Genomic DNA, 20,957 nt, shown 5'->3' with positions numbered 1-20,957 from the left:
ATGAGCCGGGGTGGTGCAGCAGGTAGAGTGCTGTACTGCAGGTCACTGAAGCTGACTGTAGATCTTTAGGTCAGTGGTTCAAATCATATCACCTGCTCAAGGTTGACTCAGCCTTCCGTCCTTCCGAGGTGGGTAAAATGAGGACCTGGATTGTGGGGGCAATATGCTGGCTCTGTTAAAAAGTACTATTGCTAGCATGTTGTAAGCCGCCCTGAGTCTAAGGAGAAGGGCGGCATAAAAATCGAATAAATAAAATAATAAAATAAAATAAATAAATAAAGGTTGTAAGTTGAGGACTACCTATGGCAAAAGTAGAGATTGTGATACAGATGGCACTAGATGCCTTCCTTATTTAGCCTTACATTAAGAAGCCAACAAGTTAGTACATTGTCTTACTACAGCTAATTTGTTTTCTCAGATTTAAAGCAGCATCAGAATACTCTGGCATGTACAATAAGCTGCTAAATATATACAAGTTCATGAAGTTGAAATTAGGTTGTGAGATGCTCAAACCTTCCTGGCCTATTTGTCTTCGTTCCTTAGCTTTATGCTTGCTTTGAAATTTATATTAGTTTGAAAAGAAAAAAAAATAAAGGATATGAGTACATTATCGCTTTTTTACTCTAGAAAAGCAGGGCATGTTTTTTGTTTATTTTTGTAAATGATAAGGACATATGTCAAAATTTGCCAAGCTTCTTTTTATTGTCAAAATCAGAATAATCTACCAAATCCAAAGCGAAAAATTGTGCATTTCCTGACTAAGCCTTTGTTTCTCCAGAAATGTTTGTCCTACTTAGAACAGGATCAATTTGTTTGCTAATTTACTGTGAAATATGAATTGTACAAATATTCTTATGTCTTAAGTCAGCAAAGGTTCCCCCCCCCCCTTTTCTGAATAACAGTAGTCTAATTGCAAGGATTTTCACAAAATGTGTTACTTTAAAGGAACATACATAATCGTTACAATCTTCGTGCCAGTTTTAATTTAATTGCCATACAATAATAATAGCTACATTATATCAACAGAGGAACCACTTGATAGAAATGTGTAATGGTTTTCCAGCAGTTACAGCAGAATTGTCGTAATTTATTTTTAGCCAGAGGAAATAAGCAATGTATTTTTGTATTTAATTAAAGATGTAGTTGTAACTCTTGCCAGCTTCAAGAACATTTCTGTATCTGTCTCACCTAGCTAATGTTTTTTTATTAAAGATTTTTAAAAAGGAAAGAAACAAAAAGCTTTCATAATTTGTAGTGGTCTATGGCAATTAGAAAGCAATGTGAAATAAGTAATGAAAACTCTTTCCATCATGATAGCCTTCATAAATCAGCTGTGTAATCCCTTCCCAAAAGCAGATCCTATCATTTATTTTATAGAAGGAATGAGTCATAAAATATTTATGAACTTTAAAAAAAATTATAATGACTACACATATACAGATGGTGGGTGCAAACCAGGCTGAGGAGGGATTCTGTGACCTTATAATATATCGTCTTTGTGACAAAATTCATAACATCTTTGTTTTGTATACATACATTAACCTTTAGAACTGCTGTGAGTAGGAAGGCTTTGACTACTTCCACTGTGTCTAATTAAGAGGGAAATTAATTGTTTAACCTTATTTGTTATATTTGCAGCTTCTCCTATTTGGTAACTCAGAGTATGATTTGAGAATCAAAACATTTTAACAAAATGTTAAAACAATTCACAAAGTTTTCAAAAGTCAAGAAACTACAGCAGATGTTAAGTATTCCAAATAAAATAGAATTCTTTATTGGCCAAGTGTGACTGGACACACACAAGGAATTTGTCTCTGGTTTCATAGCTCCCAGCGTGCATACAAGCAACAAGTAATAAATCATGATCCTAATCATAATACAATCATCATAAATCATTAGATTTGTTACCAATGATGTATAGTGTGATAGCTAAAATTTATGAGCTAGTAGAAATGACCAAACTAATATATGAATTACAGGACAAGGACATGGAGGACTTTCATAAAAGTTGGGACAGATGGTATATCTGGATGGCAAAAAACAAATTAAAATGAAAGAAAATTAGGAACCCTAAACCCAAATTTAGAGAGAAAAATCAAATTGATACCAAGAAAAAATATTAACAAATCAAAGCATTACTATACCATTGAAAAAATGACATAAAATTGACATAATAACAAGAAAATCAAAAGGTTGTACAGTATATATGTAATAAATATGTAATAATTATTAAAAGGAAGATTTTCCTTTTTGTATTAGGTATAAGCTGCAAGCCAATTACACTACCCTTTAGGTGGTGCAGACTCTAAATAATGATACCAAATACTCTATGTATAAAGCAAGATGCTTTATTTCCTTTTTCTTTTTCCTTTTCTTTCTTTATGTGTATGTAGTGTATATATTGTTATTTTGTTGTTTTTCGTTATATGTTTTAATGTATATATTTAATAAAGTCTTTTTCAAAAGAAGAAGAAGTAATAAATCATGATCCTAATCATAATACAATCATCATAAATCATTAGATTTGTTACCATGTATTGTTTTTATCACTGTTGTGAGCCGCCCCGAGTCTACGGAGAGGGGTGGCATACAAATCTAATAAATAATAATAATAATAATAATAATAATAATAATTATTATTATTATTATTATTATTATTATTATTATTTTAAAAAAATCTCAGTCATAGTCATAAGATAGAAAGTAGACGCAATCAATATGCAAACAACAAAATCGATAATCATAAGATGCTAAAGGAATAGATAACAGGAAAGATGAGAAGTGTAATAGTAATAATACGGCCTTACTACATTGTTTGATATTCTGAAACAGTGTTGTGGGAATTATGGTCTCCATGCAGTTTTGATATCATCAGAGACCTAGGCAGGAGAAAAACATGCTGTAGCCAGAAGTTCTGATTGTGGTGCATCCTATCTGGAAACCAAAATATGAGTTTGTGTCCCAAAGTTTTCTAAATACAATTCAAGACTGTTGTTTTTAATGTATCAGTTGACTAGTTGACTTCCTTTACCTAATCTTCTACATCAGTGTTTCCCAACCTTGGCCACTTGAAGATATCTGGACTTCAACTCCCATTTGCTGGCTGGGGAATTCTGGGAGTTGAAGTCCAAATATCTTCAAGTGACCAAGGTTGGGAAACACTGTTCTACATAATGGTGTGAGGGCATATTCTTGGTTGTATCACTGCCTGCAAGCAGAATTTCGGCAGTGCAGACACAGCCTCAGTTACTGTCTCATTCTTATCTACCTAGCCCTTTTTCTTCCTTAGGTGTTAACCAGATTCATAAGCCTGATCATTTTTCCTTCGGGGTTTGACATTCATCAGTTTATATTAAACAACTTACCTCAAAAGGAGGTAATTGGTTAATTAATTCCATTTTAATTAGCATCTGATTTTGCCACTAAAAAAAAAAGCTGTCACTTGCTCCAAACCTTTGAGATAAGAGTGCAACTAGCCAAGATGTAATATGGTCTCTGCAGAATTTTGTAAATGGAGAGCAACTCCTTAGCACAGAGATCTTCAAACCTGGCAACTTTGAGACGTGTGGACTTCAACTCCCAGAATTTTCCAGCCAGATATAATACATGATATTAACCAGATTTCTTTATAGCCAGGAATCCACTACCAGAAGTGATCATTTTTATAAGAAGAATTTACAAACCTGCTTGTCTTTCATTTGGTTTGTTTCAAACATTACAACCTAGTTACACTAAATAACCAATCATTTGTTCCTGTTGGTTGATGAATAAAGAAAAACTTGTGTTTGTGTGTATATGTTTACTCAAAATTGAAGAAGAGAAGGTGAGTACAGTGGTACCTCTACTTAAGAACGCCTCTGCTTAAGAACTTTTCTAGATAAGAACCAGGTGTTCAATTTTTTTTTCCTCTTCTTAAGAACTATTTTCTATTTAAGAACCCGAGCCTGGAAAAATTTCACAGGAAATTTGAGAGCAGCACGAAGACCCAGCCAGTTTCTGGCATTCCCCCTTTAATCCCGGCCATCTCGGACTTTTCTGAGCTGCCAGAGGATCCTTTCACTGGCGCTTCATTGGCAGTCCAGAGCGAACGAAGCATTTTCTTTTCTCTGGGAGCTTGGAGAGGGAATAAACCACTTCGCTGCCTTGTGCTGCCTCCCACATACCCGGCATGAGGTTGCGTCCTGGAGTGTCTGGGCGCGGAAAGGCAAAAGTGGGTGCTTCGCCCTGGCTGAATCAACATGGCTTCAGCCAAACCGAGGAGTCACCACAGTGAAGGAAAGGCGCCAGCTACAAAGTGAGCGAGCGAAAGAAGAGGGGAGCCCTTCAGCATGGGAAGGAAGAGGAAGCAGGTAGCAGCAGCAGCTGCTGCTGCCTTTCGGTCAAAGGAGTGGGAGGTTCTCCCCTCTCGACTGTCTGGGTTTCTCTCTCTGGCACAGTGTATGGGAGGCAGCCTCGTGCCAGATGTATTGGAAACACGTGCTCCTCCTCGCCACCTCAGAGTCCCTCTTTTTTATAAGCCTTAAAGTTTTGGATTTTTTTTAATTCCCCTCACCTCACCTCCTTCCTTTAGCAGTGACTGTCCTCCTCCTCTTCCTCCTCCCACCCAAATTATGAGCTTTTATTTCTTTCCTAATGGGTTTGCATGCATTATTTGCTTTTACATTGTTTTCTAAGGGAAAAATTGCTTCTACTTACAAACTTTTCTACTTAAGAACCTGGTCACGGAACGAATTAAGTTCTTAAGTAGAGGTACCGCTGTACTATCAATGCAGTGAATTTATGGTCTGATTATGTGGTTTTACATTTACTTTTTATCTTTCTTTTTAGATGAATGAATTCCGAAACAAAATGCAGTCATTATTTCCATCAGTTCGAAAAACTACAGTAAACTCTGTTGAATGGGAGGATATTTGGAAATCTAAGTGAACATCATATGCAGGAATTTGTACTAAGCCTTACAAAACTACAGAGGAATGAAAATATTCATATTCATAATGGCACGGAGTTAGTACGGTAGTATCAGTACATGCCCTCTTAATTTTCCAGGCAAAAAGTAAATTTTACTCTTAGTGATGATAAGGGCAGAAAAAGATTAAAACAAGCACGAAGTTCATTAGAAAAAGTATGCTCAATATGTGGTAATAAAACAAAGACAATTAACCCTAAAGAAGAGATGACCTGTTGACCAAGTTAATGGGTAAGAGTATCCATATGCTATTCCCTCTGCCACAATGATTCATAGTGGTTTTTAAAAGATGGTATAAGCCACTAAAGCAGACTGAATAATGCTTGTGAAAAATTATACAAATAAAGTGATAGTCACTAAATCTTATTCTTTGTTCACTGGATTAGCATCAGTAGTGGGCTGCTGCATGGATGGTCTGGTGCGCAGGCCCAGTTAGGAAAATGGAGATGCATACACATCTGTGTACCTAACGTGTGCATGCCCACGACCACACGAGATTCAGCTGCGCATGCACAGGAAACGAAATCTCACACGCTTGTGCGCATGAGATTTCACCGATGCATGGAAGCAAAGAAGTCACGGAAAATCTGTAAAATCTCACACACGCACATCTGCTCACACAAGATTCTGTTTCTGCGCATGCACAGGAAGCCGAATCTCACACCGATGCGTGCGCCTGATACACCCACCTCTGGGAGCACACCGGGTGCGCTGGCGACAGGCAGTCCTTCCCTGATTAGCATGAACCTTCAGGACCGCCTTCTGCCGCACGAATCCCAGTGACCGATTAGGTCCCACAGAGTCGGCCTTCTCTGGGTCCCGTCGATGAAACAATGTCGTCTGGCAGGATTTAGGGGAAGAGCCTTCTCTGTGGCGGCCCCAACCCTCTGGAATCAACTCCCCCCAGAGATCAGGATGGACCCCACCCTCCTTGCCTTTCGCAAACTCCTTAAAACCCACCTCTGCCATCAGGCATGGGGAAATTGATTCCCCCGGGCCGTTCCGTTTTATGTATGATTTGTCTGGGATGTATCTGTTTTATATTAAGGGTTTTAACTGTTTTTTAATCATTAGATTTGTACTGTGTTTTGCTGTTGTGAGCCGCTCCGAGTCTCCAGAGAGGGGCGGCATACAAATATAATAATAATAATAATAACAACAACAACCAGGACTATAAAGATTCTCAGTTCAAAGAGAAACACAACATATGGTGGGTCTATGTAGCAGTCTATTTCTGACACTAGTTACACTCCAAAGAAATAAATTGCTGGGCCTTTGCCGATCTCAGATTTATTCTTCAAACTATAATGGAATCCAAAGGGAACAGAAGTTTGCAAAAGTCCGAGCAAACAGTCTTTTGGATTGCAGTAACATTCCAGTTCAGAGACAGACAGTACTGAGTGTTGAATAGATGTCCTAAAAGTGAATGTGGAAATGGAGATAAGGAACCAACTCCCTTTTCAGATTTTGGAGTACCAAAATAACCCTAAATTAGTCTTAATTGGCAATAGCCATGACTAGTTAGGAAGGAATTGGCAAACATGGATTTGGTGATATTCTTGACTGCACAAGAACCTACCTTATGTTCTGTCTGGGTCACTCCGGAAGCCAAGACCAACCCAAAAAGAGAAGCCAGACACACCGGTAAAAGGCAAAGGCAGTTTATAAAATTCAAGAAAAACACAGGTAACAGAAAATGTCCTTACAAACAGGAAAATGCTGAATCTTCAAATATATCCACGAAGGCAAAAGTCCATGCAGCAATACAGGATTCTTGCTGCCAAGACGAGGCTGTAGATAGCAGACCTACACCTCCCACGGGTCTTCCAAACTGCTGGGCCACAAGCCAGGAACAGAGATGCCGAGAACAAAGCAGGACACCGTAACTCCAACTGATAACACTCCACATGGCTTCAAGGGCTTGCCTGCCTTTTAAACCCTGCTAAGGAGGACCACACCCAAGCCCAGCTGTTCCTAAGTCAGTGCTGATAATACTTCTTTAATTGCTCCTTTCTTTGATCTGAACGTCTCTGTCGCATGTCAATGACGGCTTGTGCTTCATCACCTAATGACTCCAAGCTACTGGCTGGGGAGAGCCCCCCCTGGGGCTCTCATGCTGTTCTCCTTCGTCCCATTCCTGACTTTCCTCTCCCCCATCCGACTGTTCAGCCCCCTCCTCTTCGCTGTCATCCTCCTCCGGGCATGGAGCCAGCAGAGACACAGCTGGTTCCTGAGCAGCCTCAGGCTGAACCACAACACCTTACAAGAGAGCTTAGTATCTGTAATTGAAGAACAGACCTGACCCATTTCAGTGCATTAATATAGTGATGAAACTGAAGAGATCTTTAGATGTATCACACTGCGATAGTTTTTGAACCAGAACCAACAGACTGCTGCAGTGGTGGGTTGCTCCCGGTTCAGCCTGGTTCTAAGAATTGGTACAGCTGGTGGCAGGAGGTTTCACCCACCTGCCTGGGATGCTTCTGCACAGAAGTGTCGCACTCACGTGTGCAAACCAATAGCAAAGGATTTTAGAACCCACTACTGGACTGCCGGTATTGAATATATTTTTAAAAAATTGTAATAGAGTATTTAAACTGTCATTGAGGAAAGTCGTCAGGAGAATCTGATCTGGGGAGAATCTTGTCTGAAGAAGAAGGAGAAAAGTATTCTAATTGTTCCAAATGTAAATCTAGATAGTGTTGTGGTTAGCTCTGGCCCAGCTCCTGCCCCAAGGACTGTGGATATGGGGGAGACATCCACATGCTACAGGCCTGTTTTGCCCCCGGTGGAATCTGATGATGAAGGCTCCTCTGACCAAGAAGACATGAGTGACAGGGAGGAGGAGAGTGTGGCAGACAGCTCAGAAGGAGATCAATTATCTAGCTCCTCCTTGGATTCAGAACAAGAGTTAATGATACAGCCACGCATGCGGAGAGTGATGCATAGGCAACAACAACTGAGAGATTATTATCAAAGAAAATGAGGCCACCTGTGGTTGGGTGGGGCTATGGTAATTAGTGAGACTGCTATAAATAGCAGCCTGTGGGTTTGGCCATTGTGGAGGATTATCTGATCGTTTCATGACTGCTTTACTGACTTTGACTTTTTGTGTGCTGATTTTTCCCTGCTTTGAAAGTAAACCAGAGCAAAGTGTGTTTCACTTTGTGAAAGAAGGACTTTGAATTGCCTCACAGCTGCAAACTAGGTATCACAGGACTGATAAGGGACTTGTATAAATTACCAGTTTGTTTGGAGATGAGTGCTCTTTGCTATAACAAAAGAGGGCTTAGTTTAAGTGAATTTTCATTATAAAGAACATTGTTTTGAATTTTCAAACGTGTGTGTGTCTGAAATTTGTACCTGTGAATTTTTGGGAGGATTCTACCAGAGAGCCCGACAGAGCAGATAGTAAGTACAATTTTTAAAAAAATAACATGTAAAAAACCCCCAGAAAACCCCTGCTATGTCTCTCTCAGCCAGAATGGAAATTTTCTGTTTTTAAATCTAGGGAAGAACATGGATATAAGAAACATTGACAGTCAACAGATGAAAAAGAAAAATTAAGGGTATACAGCTTTATAATGATAGAAATTAAGAAAAAGAAGAGAACATTACTAAAATGCTGTCATCTTACATGCTGAAGAAGACATGTCACATAAACTTGCATAATGCATGTTCATGTTGCAACCAGACAAAGGAGTTCTACGTGGTCAAAGTTTGTCGATAAGGAACCTCACTGTGACAGAAAAAACGGTTCAGTAACTATTTTTGGAGTCCCCAAAGACATTCCTTGCATATCAGTGCTGGGACCAGCACTGAAGAGGAAACTGTTGCTCTCCGCATTTGTTCTTTTTGCAGTTGTCCTAATCCAGCTGGGTTTTGCTTTTATTCTTACTAGTATACACAATTGGCCTTATTACAAAAGTCAGGCAAAATGGGGGGGGAATTGTTCCCTTCAGACAAACGTTTTGTCAACAACATGAAATTGGATTTAATTTTCACCAATTTCCCTTGCCCCAATTTCCCTCAGTCCAATTGTACTCTGGTGGAGATCGCAACATCAGAAAAAGGCTAAAAACTGGGCCTTCCCTCATTCTATAAATAGAAGCTTTCTATTCTCAGAGGAAGAGTGGCAGATTTCTGCCCTATAACAGTAGGCTGCTTCTTTTGAAACTGAGAAAAGGAACCAACTGGTACGAGGCAGTTTTTCTGAGAGGCCAGACCGGATCTCACTTTTTATAAGACAATTCGGAAATCCCAGAGAGATAATACGGATGATTTTCAGTTAGCATGTGAATTATGAGTCAGTACCCTAGAAAATGTGAACTTGTGATTCTAAAACAATACTTTAATTGTAAGCCAATTAAATGCTGCCATCTGGAAAATTGATTATTCTAACTCTTTAAAATTAATGTGTCAGAAGAGTAGGGGTTATTTGTTGCTTTTGTGCCTCTCTGTTATTATTATGGACTATGGGTTAAAAAAACCCTCTAATTTTATTCTCTATGTAGAATATTTATTTGACTTATCTGAATATTCCTAACAATGCTAGTTAGGAATTTGCCTTTCACCACACTTGTTCCCTCAAACATTAAGTACCTAATTTAACTAAATGATATTTTCATGTACTGTAATTCAAAAGGCAATTTTTATGCCATTCCCCTATGTCATCTTTCATTGATTTGACTACTAGAGCAACTTTAAAAAGTATTTTTCTGATTATGTACAGTGTATGAAAAAAAAATCAATAATTGTTGCTTAGTCTATTGGGCTTATTTACATTCTAAAATTAGAAAGTGTTACACAAAAGGGCTTTGTGTATGAAGAAAAACAACAAAAAAGGAACACAAAGAAAATATTGTTCACACTGATTTGTTTCATACATGCAAAGCTTTGATAATTTTCTTCATTAGTTATTATCATGTGCATTTATAATTTTTAAAAAGTTTATTTAAAAAAGCCTTCCAACATTTCCTTTCCAGATGTGTTGTAACTATTGTGTCCCCCACCAATTTTTGGTATTTGATTGTGCTGGCTGAAATTCTCTGAATGCCTCTTCAAAAACATCTGGAGAGTGCCAGGTTAAGAGGGATGTTTTAAGCTGGACAAGCAACTATCTGCCTCAGTTTAATTTTGCTGTATATTAATCGATTTTGATTCCCGGAGACTGCCTGGATTAATCCCTGCAGTTTTTTTGCCAAGGTTTTTCAGATGTGGTTTACCCTTGCCTTCTTTCTAGGGCTAAAAAAGAGTGACTGGCTCAAAGTCACTCAGCTGGCTTTATGCTTAAAGTGAGATTAGAGCTCACTATTTCCCAGTTTCTTAGCCTGATGCCTTAACTCCTCCTCTAAGCTGAATCCAGAATTCATTGAGTTAGTAATGGGTAGCTAGCTAGTTAATTAATATTGCTGCTAGGTCAGCTACAGAATATTTATTATTGGCTGTCTTCTGGGTGCAATCTGGAGTGTTGGTTGTCATCTTTAAAGCTCTGTAAGGCTTAGGATCTGGATATCTTCAAGACTATCTGATTTAGTGATTTCTGCCAATCCAGTAACATCTGGAAGAGGGTGACTCTCTTCAGGCACCCATACTGACAAAATGTTACTACAGCAGGTAGAGTGCTGTACTGGAGGCCATTGTAAGCTGACTGTAGATCTGTAGGTCAGTGGTTCAGATCTCATCACCAGCTCAAGGTTGACTCAGCCTTCCACCCTTCTAAGGTGGGTAAAATGAGGACCCGGATTGTGGGGGCAATATGCTGGCTCTGTTAAAAAGTGCTACTGCTAACATGTTGTAAGCTGCCCTGAGTCTAAGGAGAAGGGCGGCATAAAAATTGAATAAATAAAATAAATAAATAAACGGGCATTTTGCCTTGTTCTATGGGTGTGAAATACCTTATTTTTCACAGTATATGATGCTCCGGACTATAAGATGCACATTAGCTTTAGAGGAGGGGAAAAATATTGCCTTTGCCTCCCAGCATCTATCTGTATTCATCTGGCTAGCATCCTTGTAGCAGACACCAAACAGCCTCGTCAGCTTCAGCACATTATCGCAGCCCCAGCACGTGGTTTGTCAAGGCTTCACTCTCTTGCACCCACCACCAGTCAACTGAGCCGAATGCTGATGCCACTGGAAAATGCTGGAGCCTTCACTGCCGAGCAGCAGATTGGCGGTTGGATTGCCTTCCTGGAATACCACTGATTAGCTGTTCTAGACAGTGAGATCGCCACCTATTCGACACTGCAATATGCCGCTGCCATTTGCTGCTGATCAATGCCGATAGGCAGAAGTAAACGGGTGGTGACAATAGGTGGTGGTGCCATTGCCCACTGCCTAGAACAGTTGATTGGCGATATTCTGGGAGGCTAATCCAACTGCCAATCAGCTGCTCAGCAGTGACGTTTTCAGAGTTCCTTGGCACCAGCCCCATTCCCCCTGCTGCAATATTTGCTCTATTAGATGCACAGAAATTTCCACCCACTTTGGATGGGGAAGTGTGTCTTATGGTGTGAAAAATATGGTAATTGCCACCTGTTCGCCCCCACCCATTCACTACTGCCGTTCCTCGCCTATCGCCATCACTAGGCAGCGGCAAATGGGCAATGATAAGCAGCAGCGGCAATCCCCACTGCCTAGAACAGCTGATCAGAAGTATTCCAGGAGGCCAGTCAAACCACCAATCAGCTGCTCAGTAGTAAAGGTTCCAGGGTCCCCCAGCACCAATCCCCCTCCCTCTGCCGCAATATTTGCTCTATAAGAAGCACAGACATTTCCACCCACTTTGGAGGGTGGAAGTGTGTCTTATAGTGTGAAAAATACACTAATCATTTTTGGTAGAAGTTTGTAACTACTGAACGGACTGCATTTTCTTTGTTCTAGAAGCAATTTAATTTTAATTTAACAGAAAAATGGTGTGAGGTCCTTTACAGTTGATTTCCTGATTGCTTATGACCTCTTCCAGAAATTCATCTTGTAATCTTGTAATAGCGATTACAGATAGACTTCAGTAGAAAATTCATCAGACAGAAAAACCCTGTCTGTGTGTGTAATATATATTTCATTAAAATGTAAAACCTCATATGGTAAAAATGGTTATTCTTTATCAAATTCTAAACTTTAATCAGTTTTATTATCTGGAGTTCTCTGGAAAATGTACTTTGTCTATGAAACAAGCCATGAAAAGAGAAAACATTACCATGGAAAAATTATAGAAGCAACTTTCTGCTACCAACTTCTAATACAGTTTATCTCACCACTAATTGGTACTAGTAGGAATTTTGGAAATCAAATCTAGAATCTACCATCTTGAAGTCACTGATTGATCGCCAAGGCCTGCAAGGAAGAATTAGAAAATTATTTCTCCTTATTTCACTGAGTATTATACAAATTTACAGATATGACCATTCAACAGTTCTTTCCAGGGTAGATTATGAAATGGAGAATGTAAGGTTTCACTAATCAAATAAGACAAATGTGGAAATTGTCTGATCCTTGACCAGCATCCATATCTGATTATAACATTGTCTTACTTAGCAAGAATCAACTAAAAATTAGGCACATTTTGCATATCCACTGAATAGGATATTGGCTGAAAACTTTGCCTCTTAAAATGACCTCGGTAATCTTGACAAAGTAATCCATAAAAATGAGATTTGCTTTACAATTAAAATAACATTTCAGACCACAGTATTTACAAGATCTCTAAAAGATTGATCTAGTAACTATAACTCAGTCTATTTGATACATATGAGGTGTTGAATATTTTATAATGACTATGCTTGTGTTCACTGTAAGGAGCAGTTTCAAAAGCGTGCATATGTATGAATGAATGTATGCATGCACACACACATAAATCATTTCTTACTTAGATAAACATGGAATAACTTCTAAATGCTGTTTTGAAGACTTACCTGACTGTTAATTGTCCAATTAATGTCAACATAATTTTTTCAAATTGAATTTTTAACCTGAATCTTGAGGCAGATAAATAATGAATGTTAATGTTTCTTGTGGGAATTAGAAGCAAAAATTGTAAGACACATTAACAAAAGGTGACGAAGGACACATCTGAGAACTATTAGAAATTCTCAGTGAAATGTAGGCATGTACTCAGAACGCATCAGATGTTACTAGAACATCATATTCTCCGAAAAGGAAGAGAGAATGTATCAATATTGGACTTTAATGGAAGCTTAGCCATTATTCCATATGTTATATTCCGGCTCAAAATTAATCTTGGCTGAATACCACTGAACACTAATTATCAAGTAGAACTAAATCCAACTGGCTTGCTTTCATAAAAAAATATGATGTACCCAGAAAGAAGGTAAGGTTCTAAGAACATCATTAAGAATTGTTAAAGCTAATGTGTCTATATAGCTCATTTCTAAAAACCTTCATAAGATTTGTCTGTGCCAGTGATGGGCTACCAAAATTTTTACTACCACTCTGTGGGCGTGGCTTATGCATTTTGTTTCAACATCTTTCAGTGCAAATTGGGTGCTCTGGGGTGGAGCTCCAAATTTTGCTACCGGTACTGCGTTCCTGACCGTACCCATAGGAGCCCGTCACTGGTCTGTGCCTATATTTATTTCCATAAATCCAGAATGATACAGAGCATTTGAATAGATTTCAGATTAAAGCACTAAACTATCTCTGTTATTACAAATGTGCTATTTAATGAAATTCTGTCTGAATGTAAGCCCTTCAAGAATAGAAGTGGTATCCTATGGGATTAATTTGGCATTGTCATTCATATGATCTATACATACATCCTATAGAACCAATATTTTAATAGTCATTGGGAGTTTGTGAGATTTAAAATTCTGCTTCCTTTGCAAATTTAGTCAAAAAGATATTCCACAACATTCAGTGGAATTTTTACCAAAATAAGTATGCATAATGTTGCTGCCTTAAAGATACATGTGCAATTCTGTTGTCAGCAATAGATCCTAGAGGTGCAGCTTTTAGGATCAATAATACAAGTACCAAACCAATATAATCTGCCTTCATGAAACCAAGTCATTTTACATTGATTTTAAATCAAATTGATTTTAAATAAGAATTGGGATTATGCTAGATTTCAGGGACTGAAATGTATTGCGACAATGTATTATTTAAAGTGAACCATATTGGTTTTTAAATATATTTCTTCCTCTGAACTCAGCCAATCCAATCTCATTTCCTTTTTGAACAGCTGATTGAAATGGGCATACGTAGTATATCTGATAATGTTACATAAGAAAGTATCTAAACTGAACTGCATTATCTCATATAAAAGGTAAAAAAAACCCTATGTTGAGGGTAGAAAGATGGTAGTTTGAGTAGACATGATGGTGCCTGTTTTCATGTTATTGAAGTCCTGCCCTCTTTTTACATGTATTATACATTCAATGTGGGGATGACTTTTACAGGCAGTCCTTAACTTACAGCAGTTTATTTAGTGACCACTCAAAGTTTCAACGGCAATGAAAACAGTGACCTACAGCCGTTTTTCACACTTACAACCATTTCAGCATTGATAATCATGTAATCAGAATTCAGATGCTTGGCAACTGATTTGTACTCATGACTGTTTCTGTGTCCCAAGGTCACGTGATCATCTTTTGCCATCTTTTGACCAGTAAAATCAATGGGGAAGCCAGATTCACTTAACAACCGTGTTACTAGTTTATCAACTGTGTTGATTCGCTTAACAAGTATGGAAAGAAAGGTTGTAAAATGGGCAAAATAAATGTCTCACTTAACAGAAATGTTGGGCTCAATTGTGGTCGTAAATCAAGGACTACCTGTATTACAGATAGTCTTTATCTTGTAACTACAGTGTAACTAAATTTTTCAGTGCTAAGCAAGGCCGTTGTTAAGTGAGTTTTGCTCCATTTTGCACCCTTATTTGCACATGCGCAGGCACAAATTAGCAGCAACAAAATTTGCAACCTTTTAAGTGTATACAAGTCTAAGTGCTATTGCTATCTATCTATTATCTATCTTCTCCAGGGAAAGATCAAATTCTCCAGTGGACCGTGGTACTGGAATTTAAATCTGCATTCTGAAATAATATAGTAATTGGAAACCTGAATCTACAGGACAACACATTGTTAATTATTTTGCTTAAGTTTATTTCTAGTGACATTTTCTAGATCATTTGCCAAATTTGGTACAATATACAATGAGTTGGAGGAGATAAAGCTATTTTACTCTTCATCTCAAGCAATACCATCTTCTCCACTGATGCCATGTAACTGCATAAGTCAATTCTTATTATCATAATTCAGGATAGCAAATATCTCACTTATAAAATGCCTTGTGGAGTTTTGAGCTTATATGAAATTTGGCAGATAAAGGAGGAAAAGACATTGTAAAGAAATGGATTTTGTCTAGAGACATAAAAATATAAATTGAAAAATGCTTGTTAAACCAAGCTTAATTTCAGACAATAGTTTACTTTTAGTAGATTTGTTCAGTAAAATAACTATTATAAAAATGATTGTGTATTTCCTGCTTACAAAACTTTTGGACCAGTGACTTCTCCTTTGCTTTTATACATTTCAGAAATAAACTCAAGGGTGTTAAAAACTACTTATGTTCCATTCAGATGTTATAGCACACACTTTTTAAAAATCTTATAGAACTACCTTTCTTCCTCTCGCCAATGTAAATATGGAAATCATATTTGTGTGTTTGCTATTAAAGAAGGCAGTTTCTCTTACAAAAGTTTTGAACAAAAGAGCTGAGACATAGAAAGTAACTCAATTTGCCTAAGTCATTCATAGCAGCCATGAGCACTGGTGGAGGAAAGCTGGCATTATTTAACTGTCTTGTGAAACTGGCAGCCTTCCACCTTTACAAAGCTGAATAATTTCAGTCTTTCTTTTCCACTTTCCCCTTTAATTCACATTTACTTTAGAAAACAGCTTTCTGTTGGAAAATAAATCACCTACTGTAAAATAATACACCTTCATCCATTGTTTGTCTTGGAAATAATCTCATTGCTTTCAGAAACCATATTTAACATTTCCTGTTTAGCTACTTGTGGGTGCGGTCCTGCCTTTTACATATTGCCTAAAAACTGAATAATTCAAAAGAATCTACAGGTTTTGAAAAATGGTCAGCGGGAACCTGTAAAGAAGTAAGATTTGGAAATAATGTGCCTGGCCTTGTGTAGCTCGATTTTAGTTTAGACGAATTCTGATCTTTACAAGAAGCCAGTACAAATCAGGTCTGCTTAATAAAATTTATGACAAGTTCAGAACATCTTTGCCATTTTAAAATTTTTATTAGCACTATAATCATTTTACAATTACATTCATTATGGTTGATTGTTCTTCACTACTTTGAGGATACTACAAGAATGGAAAGGTCATACACAAGTTTTAAAAGATCATCTACATGTATTTGAAAGAAAAGAGACAAAAATAAACACATATAGAAATATGCCTGATAAATTCTCGTTTTGACCAATAACTCTTATTGGTAATGTCCTAAACTCTTATAGGATGCTTCTTTACATGATAGGGTGACTTATGTCCCCTACAAATTCTGATTTCAGTCCTTCAGAAACTCACTTCCACATGAATGTGCAAATGATGTGTTCTGTCGGGCTCTCTGGTAGACTCCTCCCAAAAATTCACAGGTACAAATTTCAGACACACACACGTTTGAAAATTCAAAACAATGTTCTTTATAATGAAAATTCACTTAACCTAAGCCCTCTTTTGGTATAGCAAAGAGCCCTCGTCTCCAAACAAACTGGTAATTTGTACAAGTCCCTTATCAGTTCTGTGATACTTAGCTTGCAGCTGTGAGGTAATTCACAGTCCTTCTTCTTTCACAAAGTGAAACACACTTTGCTCTCGTTTAGTTTCAAAGCCGGGAAAAATCAGCACACAAAAGGTCAAAGTCAGTAAAGCAGTCACGAAACACAACGATCAGATAATCCTCCACAATGGCCAAACCCACAGGCTGCTCTTTATAGCAGCCCCACTAATTACCACAGCCCCACCCAACCACAGGTGGCCTCATTTTCTTTAATAATAATCTCTCAGTTGTTGTTGCCTATGCATCGCTCTCCGCATGCGTGGCTGTATCAAGGAGGAGCTAGATAATTGATCTTCTGAGCTGTCTGCCACACTCTCCTCCTCCCTGTCACTCATGTCTTCTTGGTCAGAGGAGCCTTCATCAGCAGATTCCACCGGGGGGGGGGGCAAAACAGGCCTGAGCTTCTGGATGTCTCCCCCACATCCACAGTTTTTTGGGGCAGGAGCTGGGCCAGAGCTAACCACAACAATGATTGGATTTAATAAATGATTTCATTCCCCTGAATAATCAAACACCATAAAGCTTATGTTTGAGGGGAAGATTAAGAAGAATAGAGACAAGGGGCTGCAAGGTGAAGAATAGACAAAAGGGGATATTTTTATACAACTTGTAATTAATTACTAGGAAATGTGGCCCTAGCTTCTAACTTGTTTGGCTTCAAAAAAGAGTGGGGCAATTCAGAAAATGGTGGGGTTGCTGGTGCTCTCCGAGATTGGTGGTTTTCTTGCAGACATTTTATTACCAAACTAGGTAACATCATCAATGCTAGGAGTCAAAAAAGTCATAGGAATCCCTCTGAAGGCCAGCTGCTGGGAGATTAACGGGCTTCCTTGTCCATTGTGAAAACAGACTACAAGTCTAGAGTCTACAGCAGTGATGACAAACCTTTTTTGACTCAGGCGCCGAAAACGAGTGGGTGTATGCTATCGCACATGTGCAAGTGCTCGCATCTGTAATTCAGTGTATTGGGAGGGCAAAAACAGCTTCCCCTGCTTGCCGGAGGTCCTCTGGAGGCCTGTTTCCCAAGTTCTAATGGGCCCAGTAGGCTCATGTTTTGCCCTTCACAGGTTCCAAAGATTTTCCTGGAGCCAGGGGAGGGTAAAAATGCCCTCCCCCCCGGAGGCTCTCTGGAAGCCAAAAATGCCCTCCCAGAGGCAGCAGATATGGCTCTGTGTGCCACCTGTGACACCCATGCCATAGGATCGCCATCACTGGTCTACAGGATGTGGAATCTGGTTCAGTTCTGTTTTTATTCCAATATTATGTTCTTAAATATTTATGAAGAATGGGATGGAATCTTCTCTTAGGATGTAATGACATAAAGATCCGGGGTGGCGCAGCAGATAGAGTGCTGTACTGCAGGCCACTGAAGCTGACTGTAGATCTGAAGGTCAGCGGTTCAAATCTCATTACCATCTCAAGGTTGACTCAGCCTTCCATCCTTCCGAGGTGGGTAAAATGAGGACCCGGATTGTGGGGGCAATAGCCTAGGTCTGTTTAAAAAGTGCTATTGGTAACATGTTGTAAGCCGCCCTGAGTCTAAGGAGAAGGGCAGCATAAAAATCAAATAGATAGATAGATAGATAGATAGATAGATAGATAGATAGATAGATAGATAGATAGATAGATAGATAGATAAATTTGCTGCCCTGAACACTCCAAATGAAGTAAAGTATTAAAGTATGAAATGAAATGAACTGGGATTAGATGGCGCAGCAGGTAGAATGCAGTACTACAGGCCACTAAAGCTGACTGTAGATCTGCAGGTCAGTGGTTCAAATCTCATCACCGGCTCAAGGTTGACTCAGCCTTCCATTCTTCTGAGGTGGGTAAAATGAGGATTGTGGGGGCAATATTCTGGCTCTGTTTTTAAAAAGTGCTATTGCTAACATGTTGTAAGCTGTCCTGAGTCTAAGGAGAAGGGCAGCATTAAAAAAAAATCAAATAAATAAATAAAACAAAAACAAACAAACTTTATCATTCTAAAATTATTACTCATTACTTAAGGCTCTGATGATTCAAGCCTTGTTGAAGTCAGGTGACTTTCAACTGACACATTTGACTCCCAATTTAGGATTATGATGCCTTAATTATTTTGCAGTAAGTAAGCATAGGTTATATTGTGATGATTACATAGGGTGGCCAAAAAAAAGTTCTGCAAAGTTTAATGTATTGATCAATCCCTTTAGGAAGAAAAATGACCTAAATAACATTTTCTTCAAATTATTTTATTATGTAAATTTTATCACTACATAATATGTACTGGGAAGAATGAGTTTCATGAAAACAATCCGTTAAAAGTCCTTTGACAAGGCAAGATGCTCAGTTGCTTCTGACTCTTTATGATGTGCATATTTTGTCAGGATTGTCTACCAGACACTGCTTTTGATTCTTCTAAGCTCATGCTCCATTTTACCCCTTGAAGGTAGGCCAGGTCAGGAAACAAATATTACAAAAACCACGGAAACTCTATAAAAGTATTTCTCAACCTCAACAACTTTAAGATGTGTGCACCTCAACTCCCAGAATTCCTGAATCAACATAGGACAGTGGTGGCAAACCTATGGCATGGGTGCCACAGGTGGAACATGGAGTCATATCTGCTGGCACGCAAGCCATTGCCCTAGTTCAGCTCCAAGTGCATATGTATGCTGGCCAGCTAATTTATGGCTCGCACAGAGGCTCTGGGAGGGAATTTTTGGCTTCCAGAGAGCTTCCTGGGGGATGGGGGAGGGTGTTTTATACCCTCCCCTGGCTCCAGGGAAGCATTTGGAGCCTGGGGAGTGAGAAATACAAACCTACTGGGCCCACCAGAAGTTGGGAAACAGGGCATTTCTGGACCTGAGAAGGCCTATAGGGAGCAGGGTGTTGTGGTTAGCTCTGGCCCAGCTCCTGCCCCAAGGACTGTGGATGTGGGGGAGACATCCACATGCTGCAGGCCTGTTTTGCTCCCGGTGGAATCTGATGATGAAGGCTCCTCTGACCAAGAAGACAGGAGTGACAGGGAGGAGGAGAGTGTGGCAGACAGCTCAGAAGGAGATCAATTATCTAGCTCCTCCTTGGATTCGGAACAAAAGTTAATGATACAGCCACGCATGCGGAGAGCGATGCATAGGCAGCAATAACTGAGAGATTATTATCAAAGAAAATGAGGCCACCTGTGGTTGGGTGGGGCTGTGGTAATTAGTGAGGCAGCTATAAAGAGCAGCCTGTGGGTTTGGCCATTGTGGAGGTTTATCTGATCATTGTGTTTCGTGCCTGCATCGTTGAGTTCGACCTTTGTGGGCTGCTTTTTCCCTGCTTTGAAACTGAACCAGAGCCAAGTGTGTTTTCCTTTGTGCAAGAAGAAGGACTGTGAATTGCCTCACAACTGCAAGCTAAGTATCTCAGAACTGATAAGGGACTTGTACAAATTACCAGTTTGTTTGGAGACAAGTGCTCTTTACTATACAAAAAGAGTGCTTAGTTTATTTGCATTTTCGGTATAAAGAACATTGTTTTGAATTTTCAAACGTGAGTGTGTCTGAAATTTGTATCTGAATTTTCGGGAGGATTCTGCCAGAGAGCTTGACAGAACACAGGGGAAGCTGTTTTCGCCCTCCTGAGGCATTGAATTATGGGTGTGGGCATTCACACATGTGCGACAGTGTGCAGGCATGCTCTTTTGGCACCCAAGGGGAAAAAAAGGTTCACCTCACTGGCATAGGGAAATCTTGGAAATGTAAGTCCATATATCATAAAGTTGCTGAAGTTGAGAAACACTGCTCTATAATCTATTACAATATTATAGTGATAGCATCTTGAATGCCTGGTGGGCCGGAGCTTCCCCAGATCTGAGGCAATTATTTTCTTTCTCACATTTCTCACATCTGTCTTTTATTCTTGGTTTTGCTAGTTACGTTTTCAGTTGTCCACACCATGTCATTAACAGTAGAATTTTGTCACCCTCCACCCCATTCTGTTAATCTCTAATCATTAGGGGCTTCTCTAATGTCTCTTGCTTTTACATTACATGTTAAAACTACTTAAGCCTTTACTTCAATATGAGTGCTTCCAATGAGCAGCCTGGTTTTACTTTAACTAACAATTAGTGACTTATTCTTCTCGATATCAAAGATATTTTTTCACAGTTTTCTCAAGCACTAGGAATCCAAGTCATCTATTTTTC

General features: G+C 38.9%; 1 protein-coding gene across 1 annotated transcript in view; it reads left to right on the top strand.

Annotated features, from left to right (window-relative positions):
• The window catches only part of TMEM242 (transmembrane protein 242), a 29,437-nt gene extending 21,132 nt beyond the window's left edge, over nucleotides 1-8,305 (top strand). Inside the window, exon 4 of the mRNA XM_070733779.1 lies at nucleotides 4,828-8,305. Within this exon, the coding sequence (XP_070589880.1) occupies nucleotides 4,828-4,926 (99 nt within the window). The 3' untranslated portion in view covers nucleotides 4,927-8,305. The remainder of the gene's footprint in view (nucleotides 1-4,827) is intronic.
• The last annotated feature ends 12,652 nt before the right edge of the window (nucleotides 8,306-20,957 follow it).

Source organism: Erythrolamprus reginae, chromosome 1 (genome assembly GCF_031021105.1).
Source record: "Erythrolamprus reginae isolate rEryReg1 chromosome 1, rEryReg1.hap1, whole genome shotgun sequence".
In the NCBI taxonomy this organism is placed as follows: domain Eukaryota; kingdom Metazoa; phylum Chordata; class Lepidosauria; order Squamata; family Dipsadidae; genus Erythrolamprus; species Erythrolamprus reginae.
This window is presented reverse-complemented; position numbering and strand designations above follow the sequence as displayed.